This window comes from Crinia signifera, chromosome 1 (assembly GCF_055691185.1).
Source record: "Crinia signifera chromosome 1, ASM5569118v1, whole genome shotgun sequence".
NCBI lineage: Eukaryota > Metazoa > Chordata > Amphibia > Anura > Myobatrachidae > Crinia > Crinia signifera.
Window position 1 is genome coordinate 106,288,036 of NC_139217.1, and position 19,323 is coordinate 106,307,358.

Sequence of the window (19,323 nt, forward strand, 5' to 3'; positions counted from 1 at the left end):
TCACGGTACCCTCCGGTTCTACCTCCTGATCCGGATCCTATCTTCAATCTTTCCTTCATCCAATCATCAATCGTCCAATTTTCAATCATCCAATCGTCCAATCAATCTTCAAACACCAATTCCAATATTTATGCAGAGACTTGTTTCTCAGTTCTTTCCAAGGTTATTGCAAAGACTTATTATTTATGATTTATGACTGCTTATCAAAGAAGTATTTGATTCAAGTTCATGTCATTTATATATGAGTTCTTTCATTAAACCTGCTCTTTTTACACTTACATCTTCTGGTCAAACATCTATTCATGTGCACCACACGATACCATCTAATCCACCACCTGTGAAAGACAGTTTGTACTGAATCAGGGAATACCCACAGAAGTCCTGCACAGTTTAGTAAATCTTTTGGAGCAGCTTGAGGCATCACAACGACAAATGGCTCAGTACTTACAGACTCTCGCACCGCCTCGCACGGCTCCTACTGCTACTTCATCATCTACAACATCTACAGTTTCCAACTCTGCCTCTATCTCTATCACACCAAATCATTTGCAGTTACCCACTCCAAATAAATATGACGGGTCGTCCAAAACTCAAAGTATGGCAGAGCTGCATGCCCAAAGGTCACACCCCCAAATTTTGGGCATGCCGCTCCTCCGTACATGAGGGTCCTGCTGGACCACCAATGAAAGTTGGGAGGTATGGCCATATCATGCGGTGTAAAGGCCCATACACACTGGACGACTGAGCTGAAAGCAGCTTAGTTTCCTTGTTTGAGCTTTCAGCTCGAAAGCTGCCCAGTGTGTGCAGGACAGTGTCATCTGTCGCATACATGCTGGGCAAAAATGCCTAGTGTGTATGCACCATAAGGGTTCTGCACATTCCCAGTGGTAGAAGCTTCTTCTACAAACCTATACCAGGGTTGGCCTATCTGCAACTCTCGAGCTGGATGCAGCTCTTTTCTTAATGAGATGTGACTGCCGCTTACCTCCTGTCTGTCCGCTACTTCGCTGTATGCTGACTCCAGCACACGTGCAACTGCTGCTTACCTCCTCTGACTGTACGCTACTCTGCTATGTGCCAGCTCCTGCACCTGCTCCACTGCTGTTTGCCTCCTCTGACTGTGCACTACTCCACTGTGTGCACGACATGATGATGTCACGTCACAAGTTAAGCATGCTGTACCAGGGAACCGGAACAGAGACCGCGAGGGGTGAGAGGCTGGGTGCGGCAGCTGGACAGCAGACAGGTATACAGCTGCATAACAGAGCGGGTGTGGGCTGTCAGATCTTTACAGAAAACTGTTTTGTTTTTTTTTATTGGGAAGTTTACGTAAATTGTGTATTTTTAATGTGCTTGTCTCACCCCCAGCCTAACTAAAAACTGACGTTTGACACAAGGTCTACAAACGTTATTCCAAAGGCATGAACACAAAAATGGGGCATGGCCTTGTGGGAGCTAGGCCATGCCTATTTTTTGTGTAGTATCATCTCTTTGGGCCTTATTCTGGTTCACTCCTTCTGGCAAATTCTTCTTAGATGGATAAAACCATGTGCACTGCAGGTGGGGCAGATGTCACTTGTGCAGAGAGAGTTAGATTTGGGTGGGGTTTTACTTCAAAGTGAGATCTATATTTCAGTGTAAAAATAAAGCAGTCAGTATTTTCCCTGCACAGAAACAAAATAACTCACCTAAATCTAATTCTCTCTGCACATGTTACATCTGCCCCATGGTTTTGTCCATCTAAGAAGGAATTTGCCAGTAGGAGTGAACCAGAATAAGGCCCTTTGTTTTACCAAAACATATTTTTGGGCTCATTGACTCTGATTGGTTGGCCACCCCTGGCCTACACCATCTACATCTTGAGTGCCAACATCTCTGTGAGAGATGCGCACAAAATTAGTGTCAAAATCTCTGTGAGCAAATATCCGCAAAAAATGCCAGGTCGCTCACTTTTGTTATATAAATTCAAATAAAAAATATTGTGTAAAAAAGATTATATTTCCTGTATAAACATTACAGGTCATTATGATGAATAAAAATGTTTGCTTGGCAATTTTCACAGCTATTTTGACAAATTCACTTGGTACTCAAAGGGTTATATATTAATACAGAATTCCATACAGTATCTAGCTTTAGAGTTGTCTTCGGCGGGACTCCTGCCACCGTAAAGCTGCACGCTTCCGGTAAGGGGGTGTGGCTTCTCCAAAAGGAGGCATGGCTTCACAGAAATTATGCTTCGCTAAGCCATGTCCCTGTTTTATCGCCTTAGGGCAGTGGTTCCCAAACTGTGCGCCTAGGCTCCCTGGGGTGCCTTGGGACACTTGCAGGGGTGCCTCGGGTTGATCGTCCAGGACCAATTCAAAATCATTTATGATCAATTATTTCTGGACAAAACCAGTGCTGGTGGCTGCCAATCATAATATGTGTACAATCAGAACCAAATCCTGCCCTTTACCACATAACTGAACCTAAGAAGCACATATAAACACAATCTACTTAATTTGATATATATTTTTTGGGGCCGAGGGGTGCCTTGGAAAAATTCTGTTACTCTAGGGTGCCGTGATTAGAAAAAGATTGGGAACCCCTGCCTTAGGGGAATGGCCAGAGCTCTGTGAGCTGCTGGTCATACCCCCTGTCCTCTTGCTTTCCGTGAATAAGCAGAGCAGCAGGGAGCAGGGGAGACTCCCAACTACCCCCCACTGCGGACACTACCAGCCCCAGGTAGGTTGTGGGACAGTCCCAAAAAAAAAGCACTGCCCTGCAAAAATAGGGACAGTTGGGAGGTATGTGTATAAAAAGACTAATGTTTCCATTAATGTCCAGTGACATCACTAGGTTCTTCTATTGCTCCTCCAGACTTCCAAACTTGGACAACATTTGGACGGAGGGCCCTCTAGAAATCCTACCTTTGACACTGATATATATATTTTATATTTCTAATGTAAGTAAAAACACATTAAAGCCCCATACACATTAGGCAAAATTGTTCACAATATCATTCAGAAAGAGCTCCCCCTGCCGTCAGTGGTGGGTCGGGCCGGGGGGCAGGGTGCCATGTGCCCCCTAGGCCGCTCTTTTGACGATTGTCGTAAGCCACCTTATACAGCAAAAGGGCCGCGGTCATCTAGCTTCATCAACTTTCTCCTACGGAAGCACAAAACTAACAGCAAACCAATCTGTGATATGGCCATGTTACTGCCACACATAGGCAGCCGAATCACAGTGGGAACTGCTGACTGGATGGCTTGTGTGCAGCCATTTGTGCTCTGTAGCTGTTTTGTTCGTGTCCACCCACCCTGGCCGTGGCGCTGGCTATAGTGAGAGACGATGCTGGCGCTCGGCTGGAGCTTGGGCTCCGGTCACTGGCTGCTCTAGTCTGAGACAGTCTGTAAAAGCCAAGCCAAGGACATGGACGAGCAGTGCGCTGTCTGCACGCACAGCCTCTGGATCCGGCCCAGGTGTGAGAATCAGCCTGTGGCTGTGCTGTGCAACGTAACCTGCAGCAAAGCAGACCTGCCCCACTACCTGAGCTGTCACCCTCACCTCCCCCATGGTAACAAACATCCCTTGGCAATGAGCAAGTAACCCTGGCATTAAGTACGATGCAAACCCTGGCATAGAGCATGCAATCCCTGGCATCAAGCATGAAACCCGTAGCAGCGAGCATGAAACCTGTAGCATAGAGCATGTAGGTAATCGGCACTTATGTGGCATAATATGTAATAGGCATTACGGCATGTTGTATTATATGTATTGGGGATTACAGTGTGTGGCATAATGTGGAATGGGCATTACGGTGTTTGGTTTAACATGTAATGGGCATTACGATGTGTGGCATATTGTGTAATGGGCATGATAGAATGTGGTATACTATGTAATAGGTGTATGACGTGTAATAGGCATTAAGGTGGAATTTTTTTGCGCACTGTCCCTGTTCTCCCTATTTTTTTTTTATTGTCAAGCCCTGGCATATCTTATAATTGGCATTATGGCATGTGGTATAATATGTAATGGGTGTGTGATGTGTAATAGGCATTATGGTGTAAATTTTTGGCACACGCTGTCCCTATTTTTTTTTTTATAAATTGTCCAGCCCCGGAATAATGTGTAATAGGCATCGCAGTGTTTGGCATGTGTACTGGGCATCACGGTGTGTGGTGTTACGTGTAATGGACATCACAATGTGTGGTGTTATGTGTAATGGGCATCATAGTGTGTGACGTTATGTGTAATGGGCATCATTGTGTGTGGCTTTATGTGTAATGGGCATTGCGGTGTGTGACCCAGGGCCCGGTACAGCTGTACCCACAGCACCCCCTAATGGTAGCCCTGTGTATGCACTTGCCGATGCCTGTTGGCATGTGTGTATGGGGCTTTAAGAAAATCTAAGGGCCAGATGTATCAAGCTTCAAAAGGGATAAAATGGAGAGTGATAAACAACCAGCCAATCAGCTCCTACCTGTCATGTTACAGACTGGGTTTGAAAAATGACAAGTAGGAGCTGATTGGCTGGCTGTTCATCACTCTCCATTTTATCACTTTTTGAAGATACATCTGGCCCAAAATCTGAAAACCAACAATTTCCAGTGTCTGTCTCTGTGACCCTACCCACCGCTGCTATTATTAGTGATTGCTAGTACTAGCAATGCAGTATCTTCTTATATATATATATATATATATATATAATCTATTGTTAAATAATACAAAGCACGTGTGTGGCCTTATTTTAAGCAAAGTATGTACCATCACACATACAAAACACTGAGTTAATTACACACTAGCCTTTTTAATGTTAATTGTAAATCTGTATTTTCTCAGAAGCCTGCAATTGTGCATGCAGACACAAGTGATATCTCACACACAATCTCTCTCCCATTTGCTCGGGGTTATAGGAGAGAGGGGGAGGGGGAGGGACTGGGAGCCTTATTTAGTGTATTTTCCCTGGGGGCAGAGTAAAAGGTCACTGGCTAATAGCGATGCGACTGACTGCTGCTGCCAGGGGCTGCTGGGGAGACAAGTCACTGGCCTCACACACATGAATCATGTATGTGCACAAGACACACAATGACCAGCGATTGGGCTATGATGAGCCAGGGTGGAAGGAGGAGGGATCGGTCCCTGCATGAAAGTGCTAATGTATGGAACATCTCCGGATTTCTAATATCCTGACCCACAGTCATTACAGCTTCATCTCACACACAATCAGATTACCTGCACTTATTATCTATTGGGGGCTGCTATGTCCTGGAGCCTTTCATCTTGCAGAAACAGAGTTGTAGAGTCATAATTGAATGAATCTAGCAAACTCTAATAGATAAATAGATAATGTATCTTATTTCTTTAACATCCAATCCTGCTTTTTTACCTGTTCCTAGTACACAGCATCCTAACATGACCTCAATAATCCCAACCTAATCTGCAACGTTTTAATTAAAAAGCAATGCATGATTAAATGAACCCTTCCCTGGACTGGGCACCTCTTTCTCTCTCTCTGCAGCTGGCTGTCACTCAGGAGAGCACAGTCACCGCAAACCTACGTTAGCAGAATAATCAGGCGCCCCACCAGTGACTGTAATCACGCGTGGAGACTGCTGTAATAACTACATGCCGTCATTTCCCAATGAATGAACGCTCCCTACAGTACTTTATTACCCCCCTGCTTTCAGTGCATGCACGTTCCCTGGCTCCAGCAGCTCTCACCCTCCTCTGCCAATCACTTCCCCACCCATAGTGTCTCCTCCTCCTCCCTCTCCTCTCCCACCCTGGGCTGTGACGTGCCTAGTGCTGCTGTCGGATGGCAGGGAGGAGGGGGAGAGTCCCTGGGAGAGAGGAAAGAGACACATACACACAGACAGCAGGCAGGCTGGCTGTGCTGTTCCCAGATACGGCCGCAGGGACAAAGGCACTGGCTGCCCAAGAGCCTTCCCCACTGCCCCCTTCCTGTGCTGGGATTATTGCCCCTCTCCTGCTGCATCTTGTGATCTCCTTCATGGAAAGCTGAGCGCGGTGCCCATACTCTGCAGTAGTGTCTGCTGAGCGCTGGACTCCCCCCGTGCAGGTCAGTGCTGTCTCCTGTGCACCCTGCTGCACTGTCCATACTCTACCATAGCACCTATACAGCTGCCATTGTATTCCATCTGACAGCCTGAGGGTTAATACTCCAGCACACATGCACACAGCTACAGGATGCTCCTCTGCTCATAACTGAATGCAGCTAAGCAGAGTGTGTATGCATAGTTATGTGTCCTCATGTACATAAATGTTCTGTCTGTGTGAGTCAGTGAGTACAGGTTAGTGAGTGTGATATGTTATGTAGCTCACGTATGAGTTGTTATTGGTGTGTACCTTGTAAAGACTACAAGCAGTGACTTCATTGGACATCTATTTGCTTCTGAGTAGTTGTCAGAGTCCCAGCTATTTCCTGTGTGTGTTGGTGCAGATCACTACGTGTACACAGATTGTTGTGCTAGGGGGTCACAGCTGCAGTGATCTGGGAGTAGTGGAATGACACTGTGTTCTGATTCCTAATACAAATGACTGTACTGTATAGAGACTGTAGTCCTGCACCAAGCATGTCAGAGGCTAGGTCACACACATGCTATTAGTTGTACCATATATTAATCCACCTGGTAGGAAACTAACAACCTATATCAGTCTAAACCAGGCATGTCCAAACTATGGCCCTCCAGCTGTTGTGAAACTACAAGTCCCATCGTGCCTTGCCACAGTTTTCCTATTTTACAGCCCCCCCCCCACAGTGATTTTCTAGTAAGTTGTAAAGTTAAACATAAACTTCTGTTTGCAACAATGTTTTGTAAAGTATCAAGTTATCTGAACTGTTGCTATTAAACAGCAGGACAGTCTCAGTCTCAGTTTTCTCTCAGCAAAATGTTGTCCTCTCAGTCTGAGGGTGGGATTCCAGCTGTCAGCTTCCCCTCTCATCCAGATTTTTGTATTTAGTAGTTATAATGGTCTTTTTCTTCCACACAGGAAGGGCTGGCAATAGGAATTCTTCTTCTTTCCATTGGTTACCATGGAAACCGATAGCTAAATGCATTTATCTAGTCATTGAGCTGAAGCGGTGCCTCTGTGTACCCTGCCCCCCATCCAATCTTCTGGTACCAATCTGAGCCAGTGCATGGTCTATGCATGACTACTCCATCACTTGTTAACTAAGAATACGTAGGACAGTATTAGGCTGCAGAGTTCTTTCTGCTTGTGTGAGGCTGAAGTGAGTGGCTGTGATCCTTTGGGGGCTGAGAAGTTGGACATTTCACTGAAATTCCTATCTTATGCTGTGAGGCCTGTCCACAAAAATGTTCAAATGAATACTTTGGCTAAGTCATTGGACTGGACGGAATTACAATAACTTAAAAAAGAACAGTTTATCCCTGTGTTAAACATGTAAAACAATATGGTTCTCTTTATAAGATGAGAAAAGACTTCGCTTCCTAAAGGCTTTTAACCCACTGACATTAATATATGTTCTTGCTTTATTTCTAACAATGGTGAAAGCACATAAGTAAGTATTAGAATGGAAAGTACTGTCCACTAATCCCGCACCCAGTAGCATTTTCTCCTGTGGTCAGTGGTGTCTGTGTTGCCATCTTAAGATGTTTATTTATTTATTTACTTATTTACAGTTTCTTATATAGCGCAGCATATTCTGTTGCACGTTACAATTGGAAAAAAAAGTGATAAAACAAACTGGGTAGTAACAAACCGACATAGAGGTAGGAGGGCCCTGCTCACAAGTGAATGCATGTATGGCAATGTCTTCTGTTTCTCAATGCAACTTAAGGAAGAGTCTTCTTATTTGTGTAATGTACTTTAAGCTGTGGTTTATCTATCTATTGGCATAATTGCCTCAGAATGCCCCCATACACTATGCGATTTGGGCCCAATTTCACCCGATTCAGGTGGATCGGGATGTGATATCAGGCCAAATCGCATGTGTATGACATCCAGTCTGATGCGCGGTCCTGGTTAGAGCTGGAGATTGTACATGTATCATTGAAGTGGCGGAATCCAAGAGCCGGTCAGGGGGACAGAGAGAGCCAGGTGGGGGAAGACAGACTGCAGGCGGATTAAAAAAAAAACAACATACAAATGAATAGGCAGCTGCTGATTGGCTGAGAGCTCACTCATCCAATCAGTGGCTGTCCATTCAGTTGCATGGGTTTTTCTTTATTCTCCTGCATCCTGGCTCCCGGCATCCCCCTGCCTGCAGATCCCTGGGAGTTACTTGTGATAAATTGCATGCGATTTATCACATGCAAAAAATGGCACATCAAGTGTGGAATCGTATGTGAGCCCACCCGGGAGACTGCCAGGGAGATCAGGCCCGACTCTTCCTATGGACTAGTCAGCCTAATGTATGGGTTGCTGTTTGATGCAGTGGGTACACCACAAGTGATTTGAACCATTCATGTCAAAGCATATTTAAATGTTGTTGCTGCTTTTAGCTATAATAATAGATCAGTTATGTAAATGCAATTCTATCCATGGAACATATAGGGATTATATATTACTAGTAATCCAGTTTGAAGCAAATGCTTTGAAAGCTAGTCTTCTACCTTGTGATTGCCTCTGTGTTTGTTTGTGTGTGTGTGTGTGTGTGTGTGTGTGTGTGTGTGTGTGTGAGAGAAATGTAGTTTCATTTGCTGACAACAGATGGCAGTGTTTCTGAGACACACAATCAGACACGAGATAGATAGATAGATAGATAGATGGATGATTAATGGTCTATGAAAATAAATGTATCTGTGAAATATAACTCAATGGAGGTGGAGATCTATTTTACAGTAGTATTAAATGTATGGTGGTTTCTAATGTAGCCCATACCTATCATTTATTTATTAATCTAGCAACAATGTTCTCTATTACTTTTGGGAGTAAACATGTAATAAAACAACACTGGGACATGTATGTCATACTGCTTTCACATTGCAGAAACGGGTATTGACCCTGTATTCTTAAATGGGACTTTAAAACGGGTCTGAACCTTAAGACCTTTCACATTGCAGGTGAAAACCGTTTTAAAAATCATTTAATACCATTCACACATTCAACCCGTTTAACCCCCAAGGGACATGTTTCAAGCCATAGAAATAGAGCCATTCATATTGCCTAAAAAACAGCTTTAAAACGTGTAGGACTCTGCTTTTTAAACGTGTTGAAATACCAGTTAACTTTGACCGATAAATCAACTCTGGCACTTTCACATTACAGCCTTAAACGTTTTAAAATGGAAAAAAACGGCAATATACCGTTTTAAAAGTGCAGTGTGAAAGGGGTATAAGAGGGCTGTGCTTATATCTACCTCTAAAATACCTAAATAAAGTTTTGACTGTTTGTATTGAGTCCACTGGTTCCTACAATGGCATTAATATAAGCTTCATATACAGGTATACTGCTTCACATTTGAATGAGGATCATGGGGTAATTTTTATATGTAAATCTATAGTATATTTTAGGTACGGGCCTTCTAATTGTGGAAAACACCATTTCCAATAGTAAGCCTCAAGTATTCTGGGTAACAGAGTCCATACTTTCATATAAAAATATCACCCTTTTCTCGTGAGCACTGACCAATACTATACATGAACTTTCACACTAGATCTTAGCCAAATATAAAAACCTGATGTCAATGTGTTATTTGTAATAATGTTTTGTCATATATGTTTAAGGGTGGGATATACTAAGCTAAAAATACGGTAAATTCACGTTTTCAGGGGTTTTACCGCATTTTCTAATGTACGAATACCCGGCCGCCGCATCATCGCAGGGCAGGGTAGGGTGGCGATACCCTATAGAAGCACCCACGCCTCTGCCGACCCCCCCCTCTCAGAGATTGAATCACCTTACCCATATATAAAGTTGTTTTCAAATTTAACACAAGTGATATCGGATAACAAACATTTTACAATTCAAATGATTACTTTACTAGGCAAATAAAAGCACTAGATTTATTAAACCTGATGAAGTGGACGATAATAACGCAGCAGCCAATCAGCCCCCAAATGTCATTTTTTTCAAACACAGCATGTAACTTGATTGGCTGTTGCATTACCACCTTCCTTTTTATCACTTCACCTGTCTTAAAACATCTGCCCCTTTGAGTCCTATTAGGAAATGCTATATAGATATTATTATTACTAAGTGTGCTTGATTTAGGGGGGAATGTATTAGGATGTGAGAATTTTGCCCTCCTAAAAAAAACTCTCTTCCTATTAATCCCCCCCCCCTTTCCCGGTCTATGGGGGTATTCAATGTGGGTTTCCGACTGTCTGAACATCTCAACAGTTGGTCAGCTCTCCTGAAACTCGACAGGTGAAACTCAATGTTCCGTCTGTCGAGTGCTGAAAAGTGGGTGTGTCAAGAAACAGCCACAAATTTGGCAATCCACAGCCTTTCTGGCACAACAGATCCAACTTCTTCTAAAGTCGGATCTGTTTTGTCGAAATCTGCCTTCAATGCTGTCGGAAATGGCAACATTGATTCCCTGTCAGAAATAGCACACGACATTGAATACCACCCTATATGGGCATAAGCACTTGGATGATGCCTTTGAAGCGGCATGTATTGTTTTTGTCATGTTTTCTATAACCATTGTAGGCTTTGTTTAATTAAAATAATAACATTCAGTGCACTATAATTAGCATACGGTATACGCTTCTTTTTTTTCTATAAAAATGTGACCCTCTTCCCTTCTGTCTGGTAAATCCTGCGATAATCGCTTCTGCAGTAATTAATTTAGTTTGTGTGGCATAAAGATCCCGTGACACTAATCTTTAAAGCTGGAATACGTCCTAGAGTTTGGCGATGTCACAGGATGGTTTGCATGAGTATTGTGGGCAAGTTACCGCCAGTACATGGGATCTTCGCACTTGTATGTGAATAATTTGAAGTAATTGTATGACCCCATGCTATTATCCAGTACTCTACAGAGAATATAATCTGTATGTGTAAAAGTCACTTTACTACCTTCTCCAATGGAAAGAACAGGCTACTTTTCTTACCATACAAACGCCACAGTTCATGTATATACCTCCATGTAAGTCATCATGACTCTTAAGATTGGTTTTTAGGTTTTCCCTGTTTGTTGCACCATACTGTCACTATGTATTATGCGTCATGGGGGCAGTATGGATGGTGTAATGATTAGCATTACTGCCTCACAGCACTGAGGTCATGGGTTTGATTCCCACCATGGCCCTAACTGTGCGGAGTTTGTATATTCTCCCCGTACTTGCGTGGGTTTCCTCCGGGTACTCCGGTTTTTCTCCCGCATTCCAAAAATATACTGGTAGGTTATCTGGCTCCTAACAAAAATTAACCCTAAAACGAACAAGTGTGCATGTACATGTGGTAGGGAATATAGATTGTAGCTCCACTGGGGCAGCGGCTGATGTGACTGTTCAAATATTCTCTGTAAAGCGCTGCAGAATATGTCTGCGCTATATAAGAAACTGTTAATAAAATAATAAATAAATGATGTGTGAGCCTCAGCAGCCTTTCTTGCATTAAATGTTTTTTCTGGGTAATACATTAGAATCTATTCTACTGCTTGGAATTGTTTTTGTGATAGAATAAATGAACTTGAAGACATGTCCCTGCTCTGAGTTATTTATTACAAGTTGTTTTGTGGTCTCTATTTGAGCGCTGGTTTTCTATCCGCCTTACACATTGCTTGATAATGTCATGCCCGCTAGAGCGTAACTCTATGGAAAACAGCATTTTTTTTTTATTTCTAACCCTAGATATATTCTGTCTACTATGTCCCATTTAGTTTTACATATATGAATTTTAATTTAAAAACTCTGAGTTTGCTGTTGATGAATATCTGTGTGGTCAACTTGTGTTGCTCAAGGCAGTAGATTGGAGAAGTTAATAGAGGGAGGGGGGATTTACTAAGCCATGGATAGTAATACAGTACCAGCTAATCTGTTCCCTACTCCTATTATTATTATTTTATGTTTTCCACAGTGCTTTAAAGATATTTAAACCTTCACATCAGTCCCTGCCCCAGTGGTGCTTACAATCTATATTCCCTACCACATGTACACGCACACACAGACATTCTGGGGTTAATTTTTGTTAGGAGCCAATTAACCTACCAGTATATTTTTGGATTGTGGAGGAAACCGGAGTACCCGGAGGAAACCCACGCAAGTATAGGGAGAATATACAAACTCCGCACAGTTAGGTCCATGGTGGGAATTGAATCCATGACCTCATTGCTGTGAGTGCCCCATGTTACAGGCTGTATTTGAAAAATGACAGGAACTGATAGTTTATCTCTTTCCACTTTATCACTCGCCAACAGCTGCCCTTTAAGGGCGAGATTTACTAAAGGGAAGATGCCGTAAAACCCCCGTTTTACGGCATTTTCCTATGTATCAATCCCCGTTCGCCCCGTTTTCGCAAGGCTGGGTATCGCCACCCCCTGGGTGGCGATACCCTATAGAAGCCTATGGGCTTCTTTCGCCTCCCGCCGTACGATGTCCGCACGCCCCCGCCCCCCCCCCCTCCCGTCCTCCAAAATCTCCTCCTCCCCCTGGTGTGACAGCCAGGAGGACATCCGGCTTCAGGGGGGAGGAGGAGACGCAGGGGGACGCTACCAGCCGCCGGGAGGTGACAGAGACCCCCGCAGCCCACATCACAGGTATCGCGGGGGTCTCCGTCACCGCAACCCGATGCTGGAGCATATGTTAGTACATATGCAGCAGCATCGCGGCGGCTGCAGTGCGAAGGGCGGCGATGTATGTTAGTACATCCCGCCCTAAGTGAGATAATTAAAATACTGAACTAAAGCATTTGCATTCTTTGCTAACTTTCCATTTCATGCTATGTAGATATGTTGTTTTGTTTTTGTATTTTTTTTTTATACGAAGTATCTATCTTTTTATAGTTCCATTCATGATACGCAGAATAAAATGTTTATGTTCTGAAGTATATGTTAATTTTTTTTTTTTTATTATAACCATTTTATGCTGCTTGTGCTCTATGAAATGGACACACACACACATCCTGAATAGGAAGTTTTACACAGGTGGGTATTTTTTATATTGAGTAATGGCCCAATTAAAGAATACTTCATTCCACAGAGTTCTGCGTTATTAGTAAATATTACTATTTTGGGAGTTTTCAGGGTTTTTTTCTACGTGTGTGTGTGTGTGTGTGTGTGTGTGTGTGTGTGTGTGTGTTCATATGGTTAGTTATTTATAGTACAATAAATGTCCACTGAAATACATTGCTGTTCTTGACTCTGTGATAGTCAATGCTGTACAAAAGCTCATTCGTTTTGCTTTGATCATTATATAGTTATGTATGTAGTGCTGCTGTTTGTTCTGTGGGTTAGTGCTATTTACAGGAGTTACTTACAACATGACCTTTTATAAGTATTGGGTGATATGGCCATTCTGAGTATTATGTGGCAGGCAGATTACAGACATTCTTGTACCATATCAGAAGGTAAAGGTAGCCATATTCTTCAGGAAACGGTCACTGCTTCTTCGACTTTGTGAGCAGTCAGACAAACACTCCTTTTCTCCCAGCATGCCTGTCCGGTACAGAACATAGGCTATAACATACCCTCCAACATGACCCATTCCATTAGGTACAAAATGCTCTGTTCCTGGACTTCCCTGCCAGTGGCAGTTACAGATGTGAGCCTGCAGCACAGTCCAATATTCAAAAAGGGGAGCCACACCAGCTGCCATCCCAAACATCACTGAGAGTTGATGTGACCCCCCCTCTTTGAATATTGGACTGTGCTGTAGGCTCACATCTGTAACTGTCACTGGCAGGGAAGTCCAGGAACAGAGCATTTTGTACCTAATGGGATGGGTCATGTTGGAGGGTATGCTATAATACCATACTGGTACTAGAGCTACCAGTAGTTACTTGCGGTACGTTATACAGCCATACACAATTGGTTCACGTCACTTTCCTCTTCTGTGATGGCGTATGTGTTATGTTAGTGCCAGGTTTCACAAAAGTTTCAAACTGTTTCTGTTTCCCAATCCCACCATAATATGTAATCAATTCATTGCGGCAAATGTCTAGGCCTCAGACAGCCCTCGCAGTGAGCAACATAAATCTCACGTCATCTTCATTATTAATGAGTCTATTGAATCACCATGGGATACAGCGATCCTTTTATCTGATCTTGCTGGAAAGTGGCACCCTGATGTTGTGTTCATTGAGGAAGGCTATATCCTGGCTCTGGTTTGCCCTAATCTGTTCTTGTAGTTGAGGATTCTGTGTTACACAAAGTTCTGAAAAATGTTTGATACAGACTTTGCTGTATGCAGTATCCAGCATCAGTGGAGTATACAGTACAAGCAGCATTCCGTATGATCTACCACATTTACTGCTGTCTACCGGCTGTCCATGTCCATAATCTTGTGCAGAAGAACATCCAAGCTTTAAGTACTTGTGAATATGTGACATGCTTTTGTTGAGAATTATTTATATTTATTACTGATGCATTGCTTTGTTGTCCTACATACATTTTTTTTTTTTTCAACAAAATTTTGTAAAGTTGTATTTGTTCAATACTCTCAAACAAAACACAGTATTCAGGGCCTAATTTTTCCCTCTTATGGACAAAACCATGTTGCACAGCAGAGATGTAACATGTGCACAGAGAGTTATGGGGCCTACACACATTGTCCTTATTCTAGTTCACTCGCAGAGGCAAAATCCTTCTCAAATGGGTAGAACCATGTGCACTGCAGGTGGGGCAAATGTAACATGAGAGAATTAGATTTGGGTGACTTATTTTATTTCAGTGCAGGGAAAATACTGGCTGCTTTATTTTACTACTACAGGTTGAGTATCCCGTATCCGAATATCCGTTATCCGAATTATTCCGAAAACCATACATTCCAGAATGTGAAAAAAAATTATTTTTTTTTTTGCTAAAAACTCACTGGGGACATTTGTAACACCACTACTGAGGACATGATATGTAACTGGCACTATATATGTGCAAGGCAATGACTGCTTGGCTTTCAAATTCAATATCTGAGATGATACAAAATTTGTGTACTATGTTTTGAAACCTTGTTTTTTGAACAAATAAAATATATTTGTGTGCATTTCATGTGTTTGATGTGTTTATACAGCATAAATGCAAGATACTTCAAAATACACAATTGAAATATTAAAATATTCTGAAATACGGAATAATCCGTTATCCAAAATTCTTCTGGTCCCGAGCATTTTGGATACGGGATACTCAACCTGTACAATATAGATCTCACTTTGATGTAAAACCCCACCCAAATCTAACTCTCTCTGCACATGTTACATCTGCCCCACCTGCAGTGCACATGGTTTTGTCCATTTGAGAATAAATTTGTCTCTGTGAGTGAACCAGAATAAGGCCCATAGTGTTGTCATGGCATTTTCTGAGTGATTTCACTACATCGCTCCGTGTGTAGGAGCATAGCGATAGGAGAACACTGGCCCCCTGACAGATCGCTCAGCGCACAGCGCTGTGTGCTGAGCGATCTTGCTGAGGGATCTAGCATCGCTCAGAACACTCAGCAGGGTCTCTCTAGTGAGAGAACACTGGCGATTTACTAGATTTATACTGTATGCAGTATAAATCTAGTCAGGCCATTGCCAGGGGGTATACACATGGAGCATTCTGTGCTTCGTTCCAGTCAGATTGCTTAGAAATTGCCCTCACATCGCCCGTGTGTATGCCCCATAACTCTCTCTGCACATGTTCCATCTGCCCCACCTGCAGTGCAACATGGTTTTGTCCATTAGAGAAAAAATGTGTTTTGCAATCAAGTCTGAATTAGGGCCTCAGTCCAGAGAGTAAAATGCTCAGGGTCAAAAGTTAAGTATAATAAATAATTCTGCCTTAACATATCCATAATCACACAGAAATCCCAGAAGGGGGTTAGAGAAAATGAATGTGTTAGGTTGATCCGAGTATGTACAAACCATTAGGCTCAACAATGGATGACACATCCACAGAGATTACTTTGTAATTCTAATTCAGCATCATAAAAAAAAAGTAGATGCCTCCAAACATGTATTTGTAGAGCAGAATCCAGGCCAGCAATTATACTCTGTTACATGCGCTGTTAGATATGCCGATTATTTGTTTTCTTCCTGACTAAAGCATGTGTTTATTTCTCTTTCCTTCCCATCTTAAAGGTGACAGATAGAGGCATGGATATAACATAACCAGCCCTGAAGCTCCAAGACGGACTGTGAATCTTTACAAATGCTTGTCTCCTTGCAAAACAGTGCTGATAAAAGCATGGATGAATCCGCCTTGTTGGACCTTTTAGAATGTCCGGTGTGTCTGGAGAGACTGGATGCCACTGCTAAAGTCTTGCCATGTCAACACACCTTCTGCAAGCGCTGCCTGCTGGGGATTGTAAGCTCGCGGAGTGAACTGCGCTGCCCGGAGTGCAGGACGCTGGTGGAGTGTGGGGTGGATGAGCTTCCCAGCAATATTCTACTGGTCAGACTGCTGGATGGAATCAAACAAAGGCCAAGGAAACCTGGGGCAGTGCTGAGCACTGGGAATAGCACAAACGCATTAAGGGCACAAGGCAACGTTACTACTAATTGTGGCACAAGTGATGCACCAAGTACACAAGGAGGACCTCAGAGGATACAAGCACGGAGCCCTCCTGTACGGGTAAGTACCTAACAGCACATTTGCTGTGGAAGGATTATTGATTCCTATTGGAATCTATAGAAATGAAACACAGATGTATTATGCATTATGTTGGGTCATGCATTCTTTAACCTTTAAGCCGAGGCTGTGGAGACCTAGAAATGAGCTTGCACAAACATTTATGGCTCCCTCCTGACAACAATTGCCCTGTAACCCAACTCATTTTTCAATTGTGGTTGCAGAGAGATATTTTGTATGCTTACATCCCCGGTTCACATCAGGCGATAAATCCAAACTTGTGCTCTCGTTGCTGTTCCCACTCGTGCTGGTATGATGGGGGGAACACTGACACATGTCCCTTTGGGATGTTGCTCCAGGACTTAGTTAAATCCACCCACCTTTGACACTGCTAATCTTGCTGCAGATTTGTTTGAATATGTAAGGATTTTCTGCTACAATGATTTGTCAAGATAGAGGAGCGTTTTGCGAGTGTGATGCCAAACATCTGTCTGCTGATTGTATGAAGTGGATCTTGCTTATTGTGAGCAGCTGTCTAGGAAGACTCGGCTAAGCCTGGGTGTGTTTCCTTGTGTTCTTCAAAATGTTGTCTTTTTATTGCAGCATATTTTCTATGATAACTCATTTTTATGACCATGCTTCATCTTGAAATCAACAAATTGATTTGTACAAGTATTATTATTGTGCAAGTTTAGACGGATGTCTAATAACTGCCTGTGTTCTGTATAACCAGACATGTACATGTCATTCCTATGTCTACAAAGACCTAAAGATTGTGGCTTTTGGTAATTTCCTGCTTTGTCATCAAATTGGTTTGGTACCAATGTTGATTTGGTACAAAGTACTAAGCTAGGAAGTTTTCCAGTTGCAAGTCCCAGTGATTTCTCATTGCCTTGTGTGCTTTACATGAGTAAATCGTGCTAAACAAGAATCAGTTTTAAAATGCAATATACTTATATTATGGGCATGTTCATTGATCTGGTCATGTGGTTTAGGGCGGGATGTATTAATATACATCGCCGCCCTTCGCCTGAAAGCCGCCGCATATGTACTAACATATGCGGCTAGCATCGGGTTGCGGTGACGGAGACCCCCGCGATACCTGTGATGTGGTCTGCGGGGGTCTCCGTCACATCCCGGCGGCTGCCAGTGTCCCCCTGCCTCTGAGGAGATCAAAGGAGGACGGGGGGGGGGGGGGGGGGCGTGCGGACGTCGGCGATAGAAGTCCATAGGCTTCTATAGGGTATCGCCACCCTCTGGGTGGTGATGCCCTGCCAGGCGAAAACGGGGCGGATGGGTAATGGTAAATAGGAAAATGCGGTAAAACCCCCGTTTTACTGCATTTTCCCTTTAGTGCATCCCGCCCTTAGGGGGTTATTCTAGTCCATTCTTTCTAAAAAAATCCTTCTTAGATGGACAAAACCATGTGCACTGCGGGTGGGGCAGATGTAAATTGTGCAGAGAGAATTAGATTTGGGTGGGGTTTCTCTCCAAAGTGAGATCTATATTGAAGTGTAAAATCATGCAGTCAGTATTTTCCCTGCACAGAAACAAAATAACTCACCCAAATCTAATTCTCTCTGCACATGTTACATCTGCCCCCCTGCAGTGCACATGGTTTTGTCCATCTAAGAAGGATTTTGTCAGAAAGAATGAACTAGAATAAACCCCTTAGTGAGGTACAGTACTGTATATTCTATGTGTATATAGAGCGCACATATCACATACAGATTTGATTGCACTAGAGCAGGCATGTCCAAACTGTGGCCCTCCAGCTGTTGTGAAACTACAAGTCCCATCATGCCCTGCCACAGTTTTGCTATTAGGGAATGCTAAAACTATGGCAAGGCATGCTGGGATGTGTAGTTTAACAGTTGGAGGGCCACAGTTTGGACATGCCTGCACTAGAGCGAGCTGACTCTGGAATTTGGTTTCACACTTTGAGTATATATTTGTATAAATACTTGTACTATAATGCTCAGGAGAACAGTTACTTCACAATCTGCATTTGTGGTTTCCCACAAGTATGTCAATCCATCACAAATCACAAACATGGGGTCCTATATACAGTCTTCCTCCAATCATATTCAGAACTGTTAAAATGCTAATTAAAGTGACCTCATTCTACAATGTGATTGTAGGAAATTGAAGTCAAGACACTATCTAGAAATGATTCATACCTTCTGAGGTATTCCTGTGACATCCTGGCTGCTGCTCCAGAGATTCTTTAGCAACTTCTGTGCAACCACAGAGTATAATGATAATAATAATAATAATCCAGAGGGGCTGTCTATGTCCATTACAGAGAATATGATAGCTAATGCTATGCTGGTATAATGTCATTCCGGTTTATGTAAATTGTTGGCAAACAGTAATATATATACTGAATTTAAAGCTTCAATCGCATAAATGCTGGATCAGTTTACAAACTGTATCTCTCCTCTTTATGATGGCGATAGGTATACCTTTTAATATACCCCATTCACACCGCATCCTCGACTCGTGTACTTGCCGGGTTGATGAAGTATCAACCTGGGTCGAGGTGCTTGTATTTCCCATGTCCAGCGACTCAGCATTCCGCTCCTGGTTAAAAGAAATGTTAATTTTGGTCTGGACACAGGTTGCTGTGCATGTGCGTGTGAATGGGT

At 43.0% G+C, this 19,323-nt stretch overlaps 1 protein-coding gene across 2 annotated transcripts in view; it reads left to right on the top strand.

Annotated features, from left to right (window-relative positions):
* The first annotated feature begins 5,690 nt into the window (after positions 1-5,690).
* The window catches only part of SH3RF1 (SH3 domain containing ring finger 1), a 139,005-nt gene continuing 125,372 nt past the window's right edge, over positions 5,691-19,323 (top strand). The window contains exons 1-2 of one of the 2 annotated variants that reach the window (XM_083171020.1): positions 5,691-6,061; positions 16,186-16,678. In XM_083171020.1, the coding sequence (XP_083027146.1) occupies positions 16,256-16,678 (423 nt within the window). In that variant the 5' untranslated portion in view covers positions 5,691-6,061; positions 16,186-16,255. The remainder of the gene's footprint in view (positions 6,062-16,185; positions 16,679-19,323) is intronic. The other variant, XM_083171029.1, reaches the window with a different exon arrangement.